The 14658-nt window shown below is 39.6% G+C and overlaps 1 protein-coding gene across 3 annotated transcripts in view; it reads left to right on the top strand.

Annotated features, from left to right (window-relative positions):
• cluha (clustered mitochondria (cluA/CLU1) homolog a) overlaps window positions 1-14658 on the top strand; it is a 48082-nt gene that overhangs the window by 26479 nt on the left and 6945 nt on the right. For 2 of the 3 annotated variants that reach the window (XM_057839506.1, XM_057839508.1), the window contains exons 9-19: window positions 3983-4075; window positions 5903-6337; window positions 9698-9957; window positions 10032-10375; window positions 10879-10980; window positions 11090-11190; window positions 11258-11410; window positions 11637-11699; window positions 11789-12033; window positions 12100-12184; window positions 12265-12418. In XM_057839506.1, the coding sequence (XP_057695489.1) occupies window positions 3983-4075; window positions 5903-6337; window positions 9698-9957; window positions 10032-10375; window positions 10879-10980; window positions 11090-11190; window positions 11258-11410; window positions 11637-11699; window positions 11789-12033; window positions 12100-12184; window positions 12265-12418 (2035 nt within the window). The remainder of the gene's footprint in view (window positions 1-3982; window positions 4076-5902; window positions 6338-9697; window positions 9958-10031; window positions 10376-10878; window positions 10981-11089; window positions 11191-11257; window positions 11411-11636; window positions 11700-11788; window positions 12034-12099; window positions 12185-12264; window positions 12419-14658) is intronic. The other variant, XM_057839507.1, reaches the window with a different exon arrangement.

Here is a 14658-nt window from a genome sequence, read left to right as displayed (position 1 = left end):
AGGAGGCAGCAGAACGATGACTGACGTCTCTAAGGTCTCTGCAGCTCCTGGCACTAGTGTGTGTTCAGCACTCATTGGCATCCATACATTCACAGGTTGTGACTCTGCTTGTGCCTTTCATGGCAAAGGCAAAAAAAACCTTTTCTTTTGCACGTCATAAAAAAGAATACCTGACTGGGTTTGCAAAGCTGGGCAGCAGTTTTAAACTTGACCTACAAACATTTAACACGTTGTGTAAATACGTGTGCCACCTGTTTTGCCAGTCATGTGCCAAAAATGATGCCAAATGCAGATCTTTCTGTATGGCCTCGTCAGTCTTGCCAGAACATTCTATTCCCCCCAAAACTGATGCTCTGTACCAACATTGCAGGACAGCAGACTATCAAGCAGCAATTATGAAACGTTGTCTGACAGTTAAAATGTGTGCCCCTTCACCCATTGGGAATGGGTGGGACATTGAGGATGGGCAGTTGGCAGTGACATGGATGACTAAAAATCCTGCCCGATACTGTTTTGCAAGTAGTCAACTGTAGTTGAAAGGCAACCAATTGTGACATGGGAAGATGTTCCTGTATGTCTGCAAAACTTTCTTGTACTGATTTATATCGGTGCCAAGCATGTGAGAATGTTTCCAAAGAAACAGAAGACACTTGGATGGGATGATGACTTTGAGTAAAGCGATTTTGAGGAGTAATGTTGTCATGTACAGTTTTACTATTCTTTTATTTCTATTTTTTTTTATTCGTTTTTCAATATTTGTATGTGTAATAATGTGTATTTCTATAGTATGAGATACTTCCATGTTTAAATAAATGTGTACCAACAGTACTATACTTGAATGATTCCAACCTTTTGTGTATATACAGTGTGATTAAAAAAGGCTGTGCCAAAATCAAAATGCCATGTCAAAAACGAAAAACATAAAAAAAAAATAAAAACTACCTTGGACAGATGTAGGAAGTAACTAAGTTTAATTTCATGTTTTCATAGTACTCAAATATGGCCATCACCAGCAGCATGGACAACATCAAGTTGACATGAGAATTCCTCCCTCCCGCGTTGATTGCGTCTGTTATGTAATCTTTCATGTCATCAATATTCGCTGGAAGTGGTGGAACATACACTTAGTGTATAACATACGTTATGTGCCATAAAGATGGATAACGAACTTTGTCTTTAACATACCAACACGTCCAGCAAGTACTGATGATGTGAAATATCGAACAACAGTCGCAATCAAGACAATAACTGCGACATGCACACGTTTGAGAGGAATTCTCATCGTGGCTTGATTTTGTCCGTGCTGCTGGGTGTGCTCACATTTGAGCACTTGTGAAACATGAAATAAAACTTGGAAGTTATCGTCAACACGTGTCCATCACTTCTTTTGTGATGTCTTTCATTTTTTAAGTATCACCTTATGATTTTGGCACATTATATTTTTGATCACCCTTTAATTTTTTTGTCTTATTCCATTTTTGCCATGATTCACATCTAGGAGGGTGTGGTAGCAATTGGGTTGATTTTCAGCTATTTATGATCATGGCGTGCATTTTTTATTTTATATATTTCATTGCATAGTAGGTTGTGATATTTTTAATATGACACATAAGCCTTTAGCTTAATTCAATATATATTTCATTGTGCTGGGTGCAAATCATTAATGTTGAAGTGTTTCCTTCAAGAAATTAGCTACATTTCTCATTCTGAATTCACCTATGTGTATACTAAGGCACCAATACTTGTTTCAAATGTTTGGTAGATGTGTTTATGACATTTGATAAAGATTTTGTGTTGCCAGAATTAATATAACACTTAAAACAAGCAAAAACAGCAACACTAGATCTGTATTTTTGTGTATTCACATCAGGATACATTTCTGGCTGGTGACTAAGTTAGGAGGGTATTGGCTTTGAAAAAATCAATTTTCTAAGCACTTTTTCCATGGTCCCAATAAAGCCATATTTCCACAAGCTTGTCCATTCGCAGCACTTCCTGGTCAACTCTAATCTTTTAATGGACGACGGTCTCACAGAAGAAGTTGTAGCTGTCAGTGAAGGGTGTTTCAGTTCTGAAAAACACGCACACACACATAAACCATGTGAGAACTGTTTCATCCATATCATATTTACATAATCTTCCAATCCAAATTATATAGGCTTGTCTATTCTGCCATTTTTTCCTGAATAAAATTATCAAATAGGTTTTTGGAACTACGGTTAAACAGACTAAATACTATGTTATTTGTCAATCTAAACTTTTTGCTCAAAGTTAACAATCTAACATCATAATAATGACCGCTACAGCCCAGAACTCACATTGCAAGTCTTAACTTCATATGTGATCTGACCAGAAGCCCACAACTCCCATAGTTATTCACAACAAAAGGCGTGTGTGTGGCTTACCTGTAGTGAATGTCGTTAAAAATCCCAGTCGACGCATTTTCAGCAAGATCCTTCGACGGAGCCTGGGAAGAAAGCCATTGTCTGACGCAACCACGCGGGCTCTGCACGTTTTTTCCAAATTCCTGCCCTTTTTCGCCCTTGGACAGTTGAGAGATGCATATAGCATCGTTTCGATGCCTTTTGACTAAATTCCGAATGCGGTTTTCTTATCTTTGGTTCATCTTCGCTCGTGTCGTAGCTTGGCACGGTCGCCGCCATATTGTTTGTTTATCGAAGCGCATAGCAACAGTCCTCGTCTCCTATTGGTGCACGTGACCTAAAATGGCTTCACACACTGACGATACGACTCCGCCGTATCAATATCACTGCGCCACGGGGGAAAAAAAGACCGACACGAAAACGCTAATTACTAAAAAATGACTGGAAACCGTGAGTAGAACTTTTTTTTTGGTAGTAATTAGCAACGTATGTAAATTACAATGCAGAGATCATGTAGATCCATTTCAGTGGAACGAAATCCATTTTCTAAGCACTTTTTCCATGGTGCCAATACAGCCTAATATACATATAACATATATACATAGATATCCTGGGATTTACCCGGGTTGGAGACACTCAGACTTGTCCCGTGTTGGCGACTCGACGCTCTGTGCGGGCAGGGCGGGATTTTATAGCCTGGACATTGTCATTTTTGTTCGTCATCAGCATCAAAATAAACCAGACATTTCCAAAGATGGATAATGGACTCTCTCTTCTCGGCTCTAAGATCCATTAGCAATACAATTTTGTTATGTTTCCAATAAAATTGATCTATTTCCAGTTTTTCATGTTGATAATTGCGATGCTTTTATAAACTGATTCATAAGACTAGATGTAGTAGGGTTGTCATTGAAATAAGTCGCTGAATGCAATTTGTAGTGCGCATAAATTTGTGAATACAGACTCTAAAGAAGAACCGGACAGAGTGCGGATGACGTAATATAGCGTTAACTGGTGCTCAGTTGTAGCTCGCCTGGGGCGCTGCCGTGTCAGGTGCCATGTCGTCGTCAGTCGTCTTAAAACCCATACTGGGATATTTGGGCGATACACATTCTCTGCGTCAGTCTATGGGCAGGAACCCCCAACACGCTGACTTGGTAAAGTGTCTGAGAAATCCTGATCTTTTGAGATAGATTACAACTTAACTATTGTGCGACAAAAAAAATTAACCTGTGGAGTTGTCATGAAGCATTGTCACCATGAAGTCAAAATTCAAAGTTTAAACCAGGTTTAAGAGGTTTATTTCGATGGTGAACTTGGGCAGTTTTGAATGGCGTGTCAAATTACAATGTAAACAGCTTCACTCCTGCAAACAGAGGAGCCAGACCCAGTGGCCAGTGTTGGGTACTGCAGACTATTTCCAAGTACTTCTGGGACTTCATTTTGTAAGATGGAACGTTTGGTTTATGTTGTGCATGATGAGTCATGTCATACTAACAGAGTGTTGGATAATAAACTACAAAATGTTAGTAATATAAAAAGAACCTTTCTTAACAATGACAGTATTTGTGAATCAATGTGTTTTTACACATCTTCAGACTAGAGATTGGAATGAGGAGCTTCAGACAACAAGAGAGCTTCCTCGGAAGAACCTGCCGGAGCGCTTGCTGAGGGAGCGAGCTATTTTCAAGGTACTAATTCTCAGTATTCATGTTCTATTAAATGCATTGTTCAGATACTTAAATGCTTTTTTATTTTTCTGATTTTACTGCTCTAAAAAGTCCCTTTCTACACTATTCACATATTTGAATACTGTCAAGTAATTTCTTAAATTCAAGGAAAATCCATTCACAGGCTGTCAAAACTGATGCTTGAATTTGAATATCAAATAAGCCTCAAGTCGGTTATTTGAAGTGAGACTAAGGATGAGTAAAAATGTACATGTTAACAGACAATAGAATCATAAACTCAAACAATCAAATAATGATGCAAAAACTCACCAACATCCATCCATCTTATCAATGTTCGGATTACAAGTGAACTGGACTTTCTCCCAGGAAGGGTACACGCTGGACATGTCACCGTTTGATTAAAATGCAGATGTGAAAGAATATTAACACCTCTGCACAACTTTGTAATTGCTTAACCTAACATGAATGTTATTTAGGTTGTGGGATGAAGATAGACTACCAAACGAAAGCCCAAAACACAGAGCAGAAACATCAAAACTTTTAAGCAGACTAGGGCTGCAGCTATCAAATATTTTAGTGATCAAGTGTTCGACTGAACCGAGTAATCGGATAAAACATTTTTTTGAGGTAAAGAGCAATTATAAATGTAAATGAGAAAACAAGACATTTCGTCTAATAGTGAACCATTTTCAGTCAATGTCATTATTTTCGATGTACAATGTTGAAAAGCCAACAATTGCATCTCAGATGTGACTAGAAAAAGACTAATAATCTGCTTTCACTCAAAAAACTTCTAGATCTTATAAAAAAAAAAAAAAAAATCTTATTTATTACATAGAAATGTCATTAAGCTTGATAACACACATTCACTTAAAAGTTTGGTGTTTTTCTCATGTGTTTCAATTGAGTTTCAATTCTTTTCAAGCTATTTTTAAGTTGTAGTCAAGTTTTAAGTTAGTCTAAACTGTAAATCCTGATCGGATTTTGAGTTTTTGCAGTGTTCAAAATAAATGTATGATACCTGCTGTATCGGAGCACATTAGGGACCAGTGCAACTTGGTGTTTTGTCCAGCAATGGCTACTGAGCTAAAATTGACAGTTAGCTTTATTATGTTTTTATTTTACACCCTCATCACACTACAGCGCTGTGTTTTTACAGATTAAATAAAGCCTGTATGTAAGACACGTTAGCCAGGCATCGACGGGAGTCATAATAGAAACATAGCCCTCCGCAGGGCTAACGTTATGTGAGCAAGGGACAGTAACCTAAATCCTATTTATAAGCGCTGCTGCTACTACTACTACTGCTGCTTTATAGCATCAACATGTGGGCGCAGTTTGTCGCAACGTCGGCATAGTTTGTAGCGGCTGTCGGCTGCAGTCAGGTATAATTGCTTCTTCCCTGTACGCACGTGACGTCAGCGCATTGTCCCACATTAAAAGTAGTCCGGGCAAAACGTGATGCTTAGAGCTAGCAAAATTAAACTATTCCTCAAGACGAATAAAATTACTCGGATCAGTTTTTAAACTCGAGTTACTCGTGTTATCGTTTCAGCTCTAAAGCAGACACATTAACCACAACTCTGCATGTTCCCCCAAAATAGACAAATTATTAATCTGCATGTGTGGCATAAGAACAATGGAAAAAGTTGCGACATCACACAGAGAACCATACTCTGTTTAAAATACTTTTAGAGAAAAAACGCTCCCCGAGTGTGGAGACAAGGTGAAAATATTTAGGAAAATATGTGTAAATGAGGACATACCCTAAAGAAAATCCCACTTTTCTGAGATCAGTTTATCTAAACAAATTCTTATCGGTTACAGGTCCATAGTGACTTTGCAGCAGCGGCCACACGTGGAGCCATGGCAGTCATAGACGGAAATGTAATGGCCATCAACCCTGGTGATGAAACGCATATGCAGATGTTCATCTGGAACAACATTTTCTTCAGCCCGGGCTTTGACGTGCGGGATCATTATCGTGAACTGGGTGGGGATGCTGCTGCCCATGCTGCACCTACGAACGACTTGAATGGTGTGAGAGCGTACGGGGCGGTGGATGTGGAGGGACTCTACACACTTGGCACAGTGGTAGTAGACTACAGAGGCTACCGAGTCACTGCCCAGTCAATAATCCCGGGCATACTGGAACGTGAGCAGGAGCAGAGTGTCATCTATGGCTCCATCGACTTTGGAAAGACAGTTGTGTCTCATAGCAAATACCTGGAGCTTTTGGCGAAGACCAGCAGGCCCCTCAAAGTTAGTAACACCATATATAATGCAAAATTCATATTTAAACCCTTTATTGAGCACTCATTTAACTCATTCGCTGCTAGCCCTCCCAGTCTAAATGGATTAGATTAATTAATCCAGTCCTTCATAAGTGAATTGGACATCTACTGTTGTCAATGGCAGACACTATGTTAAATACAATGTTTATGTATAATTTAGAGTATTATTGGGGCTGTAACTAGTGTATTCCTGTTTTAATCATTTTAATTTTATTTTTAATTAACATTTTAATTTATAATGTATTCATTAAACTACAGGCAACAATAAGTCCGCAATGCCCTCTACTGTCTCTCAGAACCTACAGACAATAGTTCCGGAATTAATTAATCAGCCCTGATACAAAAAAGAAAGAATTGGGAGCTGAGGCTTTATCGATACTGGCTCATGCTACATGGCTCCCAAGTTCAAGACGAATGATGGGAGGAGTACTATATAGTTTGTGTGCACAAAAACATCCCCTTGGGTGGTGACTACGCAGGCCTTCAGCCTCTTAAGATAAATGAAAACCAGGCAGGAAGACATTTAAAGCATCAACTTCAAAACTATGAGGAAGGCAAGTGAGCCACTTTTCTCTATGCTTTCTAGTTTTATATTTTACACACATTTTTTCCCCAACCCTAAAACGTAGGGATGTCCTGATTGCAAATTTTTGCACTTGAGTCGGAGTTAGTGTCACCTTATTTTGAGAATCTGCCGATGCAAACTCCCAATCTGATACTTTTTTTTTTTTTTTTTTTTTTTAAATTATTATTACGGTAAAATTATTATTTTTTATTTATAAGTTCCAAACATGTTATAGTACTGTACTGTTTACAGTACTCCCTGTTCCACTTTTTCTGGGAGTGTTGCGGCGTATAAAATGTATATATTTTTGTTTCTTTTGGCAATGTTATTGTATATCTGGATTATTTTGTTGCTTTTTAACCCTAAAGAGGGAGTTGAAAACACAATCCTTTTTACCTGATTCCGATCTTCTGAAAAATGGTGCGATCGACCAGATTTCCGATCACATGATGGGATCGGGAACATCCCTACTAATACCTTAAAATGATATTAAATTAGTGTTGGAGTCCTTCCTGTATTTAAATTGTTTTGTCACATCTTATCCAACACAATTCCTCCTGCACAATTACTCGCCAGTCCATCGCAGCAACTTTCCCTGAAAATCCGCCCTCAGAAGGTGGCCGCACGCTGTAGTTATAGTGTTTTCTTTGGCTATACGATCCAAAAAATGACACCTGAGCGGTGTATTCCAGATCCACTCTGATTTTGTTTTGTCCTGTTCTGTCCTGAAATTGAACAAGCATGAGTCGCGGCCTTAAAAAATAACTCATAACCAACAAGCAACGCAGGTACCAATAAGTCTGCAATTAATTAATCTGCCCTGGCACAAAAATACAAAATCTGGCTTGACTATATGTACCGTAATATTTGGACTAAAAGCTGCTACTTTTTTCCTTCATTTTGATGATTTATTTGGGTTAATAGGTAACACTTTATTTGTCAGTGGCGTCATAAGATAGTCATAATTATGACGTGACTTTATCATGGGCATTACCCGAATCCTTATGACAAATGTCTTTAGGTGTCACCTGGCAAATTGTGTCACTAACTCCATTTATGCCCAGCTCAGCTCTTTTACATTCATTCAAAAGTGAGATAATTTGCCGGATAACACTATATGACATCTGTTATAACTATTCATTAATGCTCATGACGGTGTCATGTCATAATTATGATTGTCTGACAGTCTTATGGCGCCACTGTCAAATAAAGTGTTACCAGATACTGTAATTAGCAATTAATGAAACTGGAACAGTAACTGAAGAAATAATTTGCACAGAACAATGAATTTTGATGTTATTTACATCTGTAGCGCTGCGATGCATGTTGGACAACAACAGTGCTGACAGCAGGTGGCAGTAGAGGTTAATTCTCTCCTCCAAGGGAGCAGTGATAGCCAAATAAAGCTTCTTGAAGCAATGAACCTTTGCCGCCAATTGGTTCAAAGCTTAATGGTGGTTCATTTGGTTCAAAGCTTAATGGTGGTTCATTTGGTGTCATGGCAGTCGTATGATGCCGCTGTTAAATAAAGTGTTACCGGTCTAAATACCGGTCTTGTAGTCTAAATATCCCATAATACAGTGAGGACAGCTGTGGCTTATAGTCCAGTGTGGCTTATCTATGAACAAATTTAGTTTTCGTGTCAAATTTGGTGGGTGGCGGCTTATAGTCAGGTGCGTCTTACAGTGTGAAAATTACGGTAGACATCCCTAGAATATACCTATCAAATGTAATTGTGAGTCGTCCACGAATAACTGAGGAATAGCTCAAAATGATAATGTACCAGCCAACTTCAAAAACGTGAGTGGTGACTTTAAAAAATATAAGGTAATTGTGCAATCATTAGTGTCATGCTATCTTAGTCACTTTAGTCTCAACTATGCCAGTTATTGAAGTAAACCAGCCTTGCTTCCAGTTGATTGAACGTTCGAACGATCGAAACATTAAACTAGTGCTGCAACGATTAATCGATTAACTCGAGTATTCGATTCGAAAAAAAGATTCAAATTAAATTTTGCTGCTTCGAGTATTCGTTTAATTAAAGTGGCGTTGTAATGGTTTATTTTGAAAGTGTTTGCATTTAGTTTTATTGATTTGGGTGGATACACAGCCCTTTAGTCTGCCTCATTTCACATGGATGAATCCAACTGCTCCATGTTAAGACCAACATAAGCCAAGCTTTTGTTTGAGCTAATGTTTTTTTTTTATTTTTTTTTATTCATTCGTCATTTAGTTTAAAGGTATATTTAGCCGTTTTTTTTTTTTTTTTGTGGGAATATGTGTCTGAACCATTTGTTAGAGCATTGTTAAGGAAAAAAAAAAAAAAAGCTAGCAGACTTTTGCTATGTAAGTTAGCCAATTGTTCTTTTGTTGTACATAGATCCTTATTTTTTGATACTGTTTGAGGCTCAGCTCGGGTATTTTGATTTTTCATGTCCCTTATCCGATTACTCGATTATTCGTACTAACTAGTTCATGGATTAATCAACTACTAAAATAATCGATAGCTGCAGCCCTACATTGAACGTTTGTTGTAACATGTTTGCAATAGGATTACGTTTGACATTCCTATTGATTCTTTGGACAGCGATGTTATAGTTGCTGATATCACCAATACTAGATTCAAAGGCTGTCAATCGATTTAATATACATTTAACACATTCAGTTCCTTTGCCTGAACCAAGAGAAATGCAAATCAGTTTAGACATTTTTGACAATTTTGTCAAAGCAGACATACGACACTCTTCTGGCTCTTCATCTTAGGTACAAAGGTACAACGTGCTCAATGAGAAGAACGAAGCAGTGGAGCTTTGCTCGTCAGTCGAATGTAAGGGCATCATTGGAAATGATGGCCGTCACTATATTCTGGACCTTCTTCGCACCTTTCCACCTGACCTCAACTTCCTTCCTGTGGAGGGAGAGGAGTTGGCTCCGGACTGTCAGCGCCAGGGTTTTCCCCGCCAGCATCGCCATCGCCTCGCCTGTCTTCGCCAAGAGCTCATTGAGGCCTTTGTAGAGCACAGGTTAGTGTTTTTCCACTCTTGTGCGATTAAGTAAAACACCATGTGTATGATCGGGGAATTTTGTCCCTGCCTAGATATCTCCTCTTCATGAAGATGGCTGCCCTACAGCTTATGCAACAGAAAGCCAACAAGGAAGCAAACAAAAATGAAAAACTTCCCGCCATCACTCAAACTTCAGAAACTGAAACCAATTCTGATGCAACCCAAGCCACCGAGTCAGATTCCAGCACGCAAGCGACTGACGGAGATGAAACTCCTTCAAAAGCAGCCACCAATGGGCCTCTGGAGCCTACAGCCACACAGAATGGGGAGTGCAAGAGCCCACTGGAGGGTAAGGACCTTGAGGAAAGTATTCCAGGATTAGCTCAGGCCAAAGAGCTGGCGGAGACCTTAGTTGCCGAAGATGGATCTGGTATTGGTACGTCCAAAAACATCTAAGACTGGGACAGTGCTGGGACAGCTACTTTGGTGGACAGTTGCCATGAAAAATCTGTTTTGGATGGTATGAGTATTTGAAAGAACATCTTGGCAAGTGGCTTTAATCCACCGGACTAGCTGTGTCTGCGCAGTTCTCAGTGTGCATGGGGAAAGAGTGTTGCCCCCCTTCAATGTCACAACCTGATAAATGAAATGACCAAGAAAAAGAAAATCATACTCATACGGTTTAATGTCCTCTAAATTAATTGTGTTTGGGAATTACAAAACTCTTGACAATGGAATGTTTGATTTACTCGCCTGTTCCCGTACGATATGCATGTAAACACATTTTGGGGATGGTATTGGGTTTACACTCACACACTATAGGTTTTTGCTTTGCATGTTGTGTGGACTATATAGATTAATAACAAAATTAGCTTCAAACTGACATTGGAACATTTTTGATTTGCCCTGTTTCTTATGAGTGATGTTGTTTTGAAACAGACCCCAAAAGCCGTGAGGTTGTTCTCAATGCCTGCAAGGCTGTCGGCTCCATCAGCAACACGTCTTTCGACATCCGCTTCAACCCTGACATTTTCTCTCCTGGTAACAATGTTTAATTTTGTATTTTGCCTGTTTTTCCAGCTAGCCATAGCAAAGATTTATTATAAACGGAAAAAAGTTATCAAAGTCCCTCATTCTTAATTCACACCAGGGGTGCGTTTCCCTGAAGATAGCGCTGACGACATCCAGAAACAAAAGCAGTTACTCAAAGATTCTGCTGCCTTCCTCGTTTCCTGCCAGATACCGTCGTTGGTCAGTAAGCTGAAGTAGAGGGTGACGTTGCAGGTTCTGAATTTTAAATTGTGGATGTCCTCACTAGGTTAAAGACTGTTTGGACCAAAGTGCGCTGCCAATGGATGGAGCCACTCTGACAGAGGCGTTGCACCAGCGAGGCATCAATATACGATACTTGGGCACCGTACTAGAGTTTGTGGACAAGACCCCTGCCAAGGCCCAGTTGGAACACTTTTATGTAGGTCAAATGTTTCCAGGATGTGTAAATGTTTTGCACAGCCACTGACATGCAAACGTGCATCCAGCATATTATTACAATTGGAAGGATTGAGGATCCTTTTAATGTGGGACCAGAATTCTAAATGCTGCTTGGCACGATTCTTGGCAGTCTGTACATGAATTTGTGCGACAGTTTGTTTTCTATTCTTCATAACTTGACCCCAACATCCTTTCCTCTTCTCTAGAGAATAGGAATCATTGAATTGATCACCAGATGTGCAAAACATATCTTCAAAACATACCTCCAGGTGGGAAGCATTCAGTATAGGTTCTCTTTTCACAGAATTGAATGGTCGTGTTTTGACTAATCATGTCACATTCTCGTTTCGTCGTGAAGGGTGTGGAGCTGTCTGCTCTCTCTGCTGCTGTAAGCCATTTCCTCAACTGTTTCCTGAGCTCCTTCCCAGATGCGGTCACTCACCTGCCGGCCGATGAGCTTGTTTCGCGACGCAAAAGTCGTAAGCGGCGCAACAAGGTTCCTGGAAGTGGCGACAACACGGCGTGGGCCAGCCTGACGCCCAGCGAGTTGTGGAAGAACATTGCCTCTGAGGCACAGAGCTACTATCACTTCACCTTTCAATGGTAACTAATCGTTTGGGAGTTTCTTTTGAGCTATTTCATTATTATTGACTATTACCATATGTGCAGCGAAAACGTGGACCATATGGTGGAGAAATACGGCCTTCAGAAAATCACTTTGCTCAGAGAAATATCGGTCAAAACGGGCATACAAGTAGGTTTTTTTTTTGTATTCAAAATAATTCAATCTGTCATATTGTCCTGATTTATTTAACTTGTTGATCTGTTCTCCAGATTCTGATAAAGGAGTATAACTTTGACAGCCGCCACAAGCCTACCTTTACAGAGGAGGACATTCTAAATATTTTCCCTGTGGTAAAACATGTCAACCCCAAAGCCTCAGACGCCTTCCACTTCTTCCAGAGTGGCCAGGCCAAGGTGCAGCAAGGTGAGTTTTGTCTGTTCACTAGTTTGATAATGAGCTTTATCACACCACATTGGATTTATTTGCTCTGCACCATGTTCAAAATTGTGGAGGGGGTCTTAACAAGTAAAAAGTTGGATCATGTCTTAAAGTTAAAGCTTTAGGTTTTTTCCCCACTCAAACATTCAGTTGTGTAAAAAATGAAATGCTATTTGAAGCTGAATGTTTTCTTGAAATAATTTTATTAGAGCCGTGCGAAATTTCCGATACTTATATTACTCACGATTCGGCCGTGGAAGATTTGAGAACAATTCACAAACATCCAAGTACTGATTATTGAATTATACCAGGTAAAGCGGAACTAAAACACAGTCGGGGCGGTCTTTGGGGCGCAATGAGGAACGGACCGAGAGAAAATATCATGTTCAACTCATGCCGCTAGATATAAAAACAATCATACCTAGGGATGGGAATCGAAATCCGATTCCAATTCAGAACCGGTTCCGAGTGTTTCGAGGCCTCGACATCACAATGAAAAAGCCTTAACGATCCCTTTAACGATCCCTAAAGACGCATATTGCGTCGTGACGTGTCTTGTTGTCCAGACGCATCAAACTAGCATGGCGCCAAGAACCACTCGCTCCAAAGTTTGGCTACACTTCACCAGGAAAAAGGGTGAAAATGAAAGGTTACGATAGTTTAGCATGAGCGTTGCCGCCGTAAACATAACAATGACGTAGGTTCGAACGCTCGAAAGTGTGTCTTCACTTCTCGAGGAAAAATTACAACAAAGCGACTTGCAGTCATTGCGAGATGGAAATAACTGCATCGGGTGGGAATAGACTGCACTGTCCTCACCGAGACGCTAAGGCGCAGTCCTGGCTATACAGCTAGCTAAACTCCCAAATGACAATGCAGAAGACGTTGGTATAATTTGCTGACTTTATTCAACCATCACTTGAAACTAAAAATAGAAATGAAACAAATCAATTTCGTCCCCAATAACAAACAGGTTCGCATCAACGTAAATCAGCGATGATTAGCTGCTAACACAATCATAACAAACAGTTAGCATGCGTTCGCTAGCATTAGCACATCGTTTAAACCACTACACAACTGGATTTAAGTGTCCGATCGCGAGTGGAAACACACAACAACAACACAGAAGATGATACATACAGGCGTTGGCTCTGTGGATATTTTACAAACATTAACAAAGAACGTAGGCTCGTGGCAGTGTTTCCCTTTCTCACTAACTCGCTCACTGGCTTGGATGCGGCATTTCTTCTTCTTCTTCGCGCTCTTCTTCGCGTGAGGAAGCGCAAGGGCGCCACCACTTGACCGTGAAAGCGCCATAAAAACTAAAAGGCATGCATTTCAATATACTGGTAAATAAAAACAGGGGTCCCCAAACTACGGCCCGCGGCTCCATATTTGGTCCGGCCCCCTGAACAATTCCAGAGAGCATTTTGAATTTCTTTTGTTTTTTTCTCCCTCAGTAGTGTTATTTATTTCCTGGCCTTTTTCAGTGAATAACTCAGAGAGGGTTATTTGGTTATTATCTGTTTAATTAATAGTGCTATTATTATTTATTATTATTATATTATTATTTTTATTTTATTTACTTTTGTTCCGAGAAGAATCCACAGAGGGTTATTTGATTGTGGCTTTCTGAAAAACAATAATTTTTTTACATTTCGCACTCCTGCAATCGTCACACTTTTTCTGTTACAAACTGACCCTGGCCTCTCATCACAGAAGGGAAAAGTTATTTGGCCCTCACAGGAAAAAGTTTGGGGACATTGCCAAAGGCAGAACAACGACCTATATGCCAAAATATACCAATATTTTTTATTTCTATTAGAAAAATGTTTCAGTAAAATGTTACACATTCTTGTGCATTTCCCACTTATTGCCACAGTTAACATTGAGGCTTTGGGCCTCTTTTGACCTCGTTGTGAGTTTGTAAGGTTGTGACTTCTGATTAAACAAACTTGATGCCAATCAAAATGTTTGTTCTTCTTTCCCCCAAAATTAGAATCGATAAGAGAATCGATAAAGAATCGAATCGTTAAGCAATATCGATAATGGAATCGGAATCGTAAAAATCGTATCAATTCCCATCCCTAATCATACCTGACTGCGGCCGACAACCGCTACAAACAACGCCCAGTTGCTAGTTGCTACAAACATACGGCTACAGTAGATATTACATATATATATATATATATATATATATATATGCAAAATGACAGATGGCGGTG

This window comes from Corythoichthys intestinalis, chromosome 6, assembly GCF_030265065.1.
Source record: "Corythoichthys intestinalis isolate RoL2023-P3 chromosome 6, ASM3026506v1, whole genome shotgun sequence".
Classification (NCBI taxonomy): domain Eukaryota; kingdom Metazoa; phylum Chordata; class Actinopteri; order Syngnathiformes; family Syngnathidae; genus Corythoichthys; species Corythoichthys intestinalis.
Note: the sequence above shows the minus strand (reverse complement) of the source record. Positions and strands in the feature narration are given on the sequence as shown.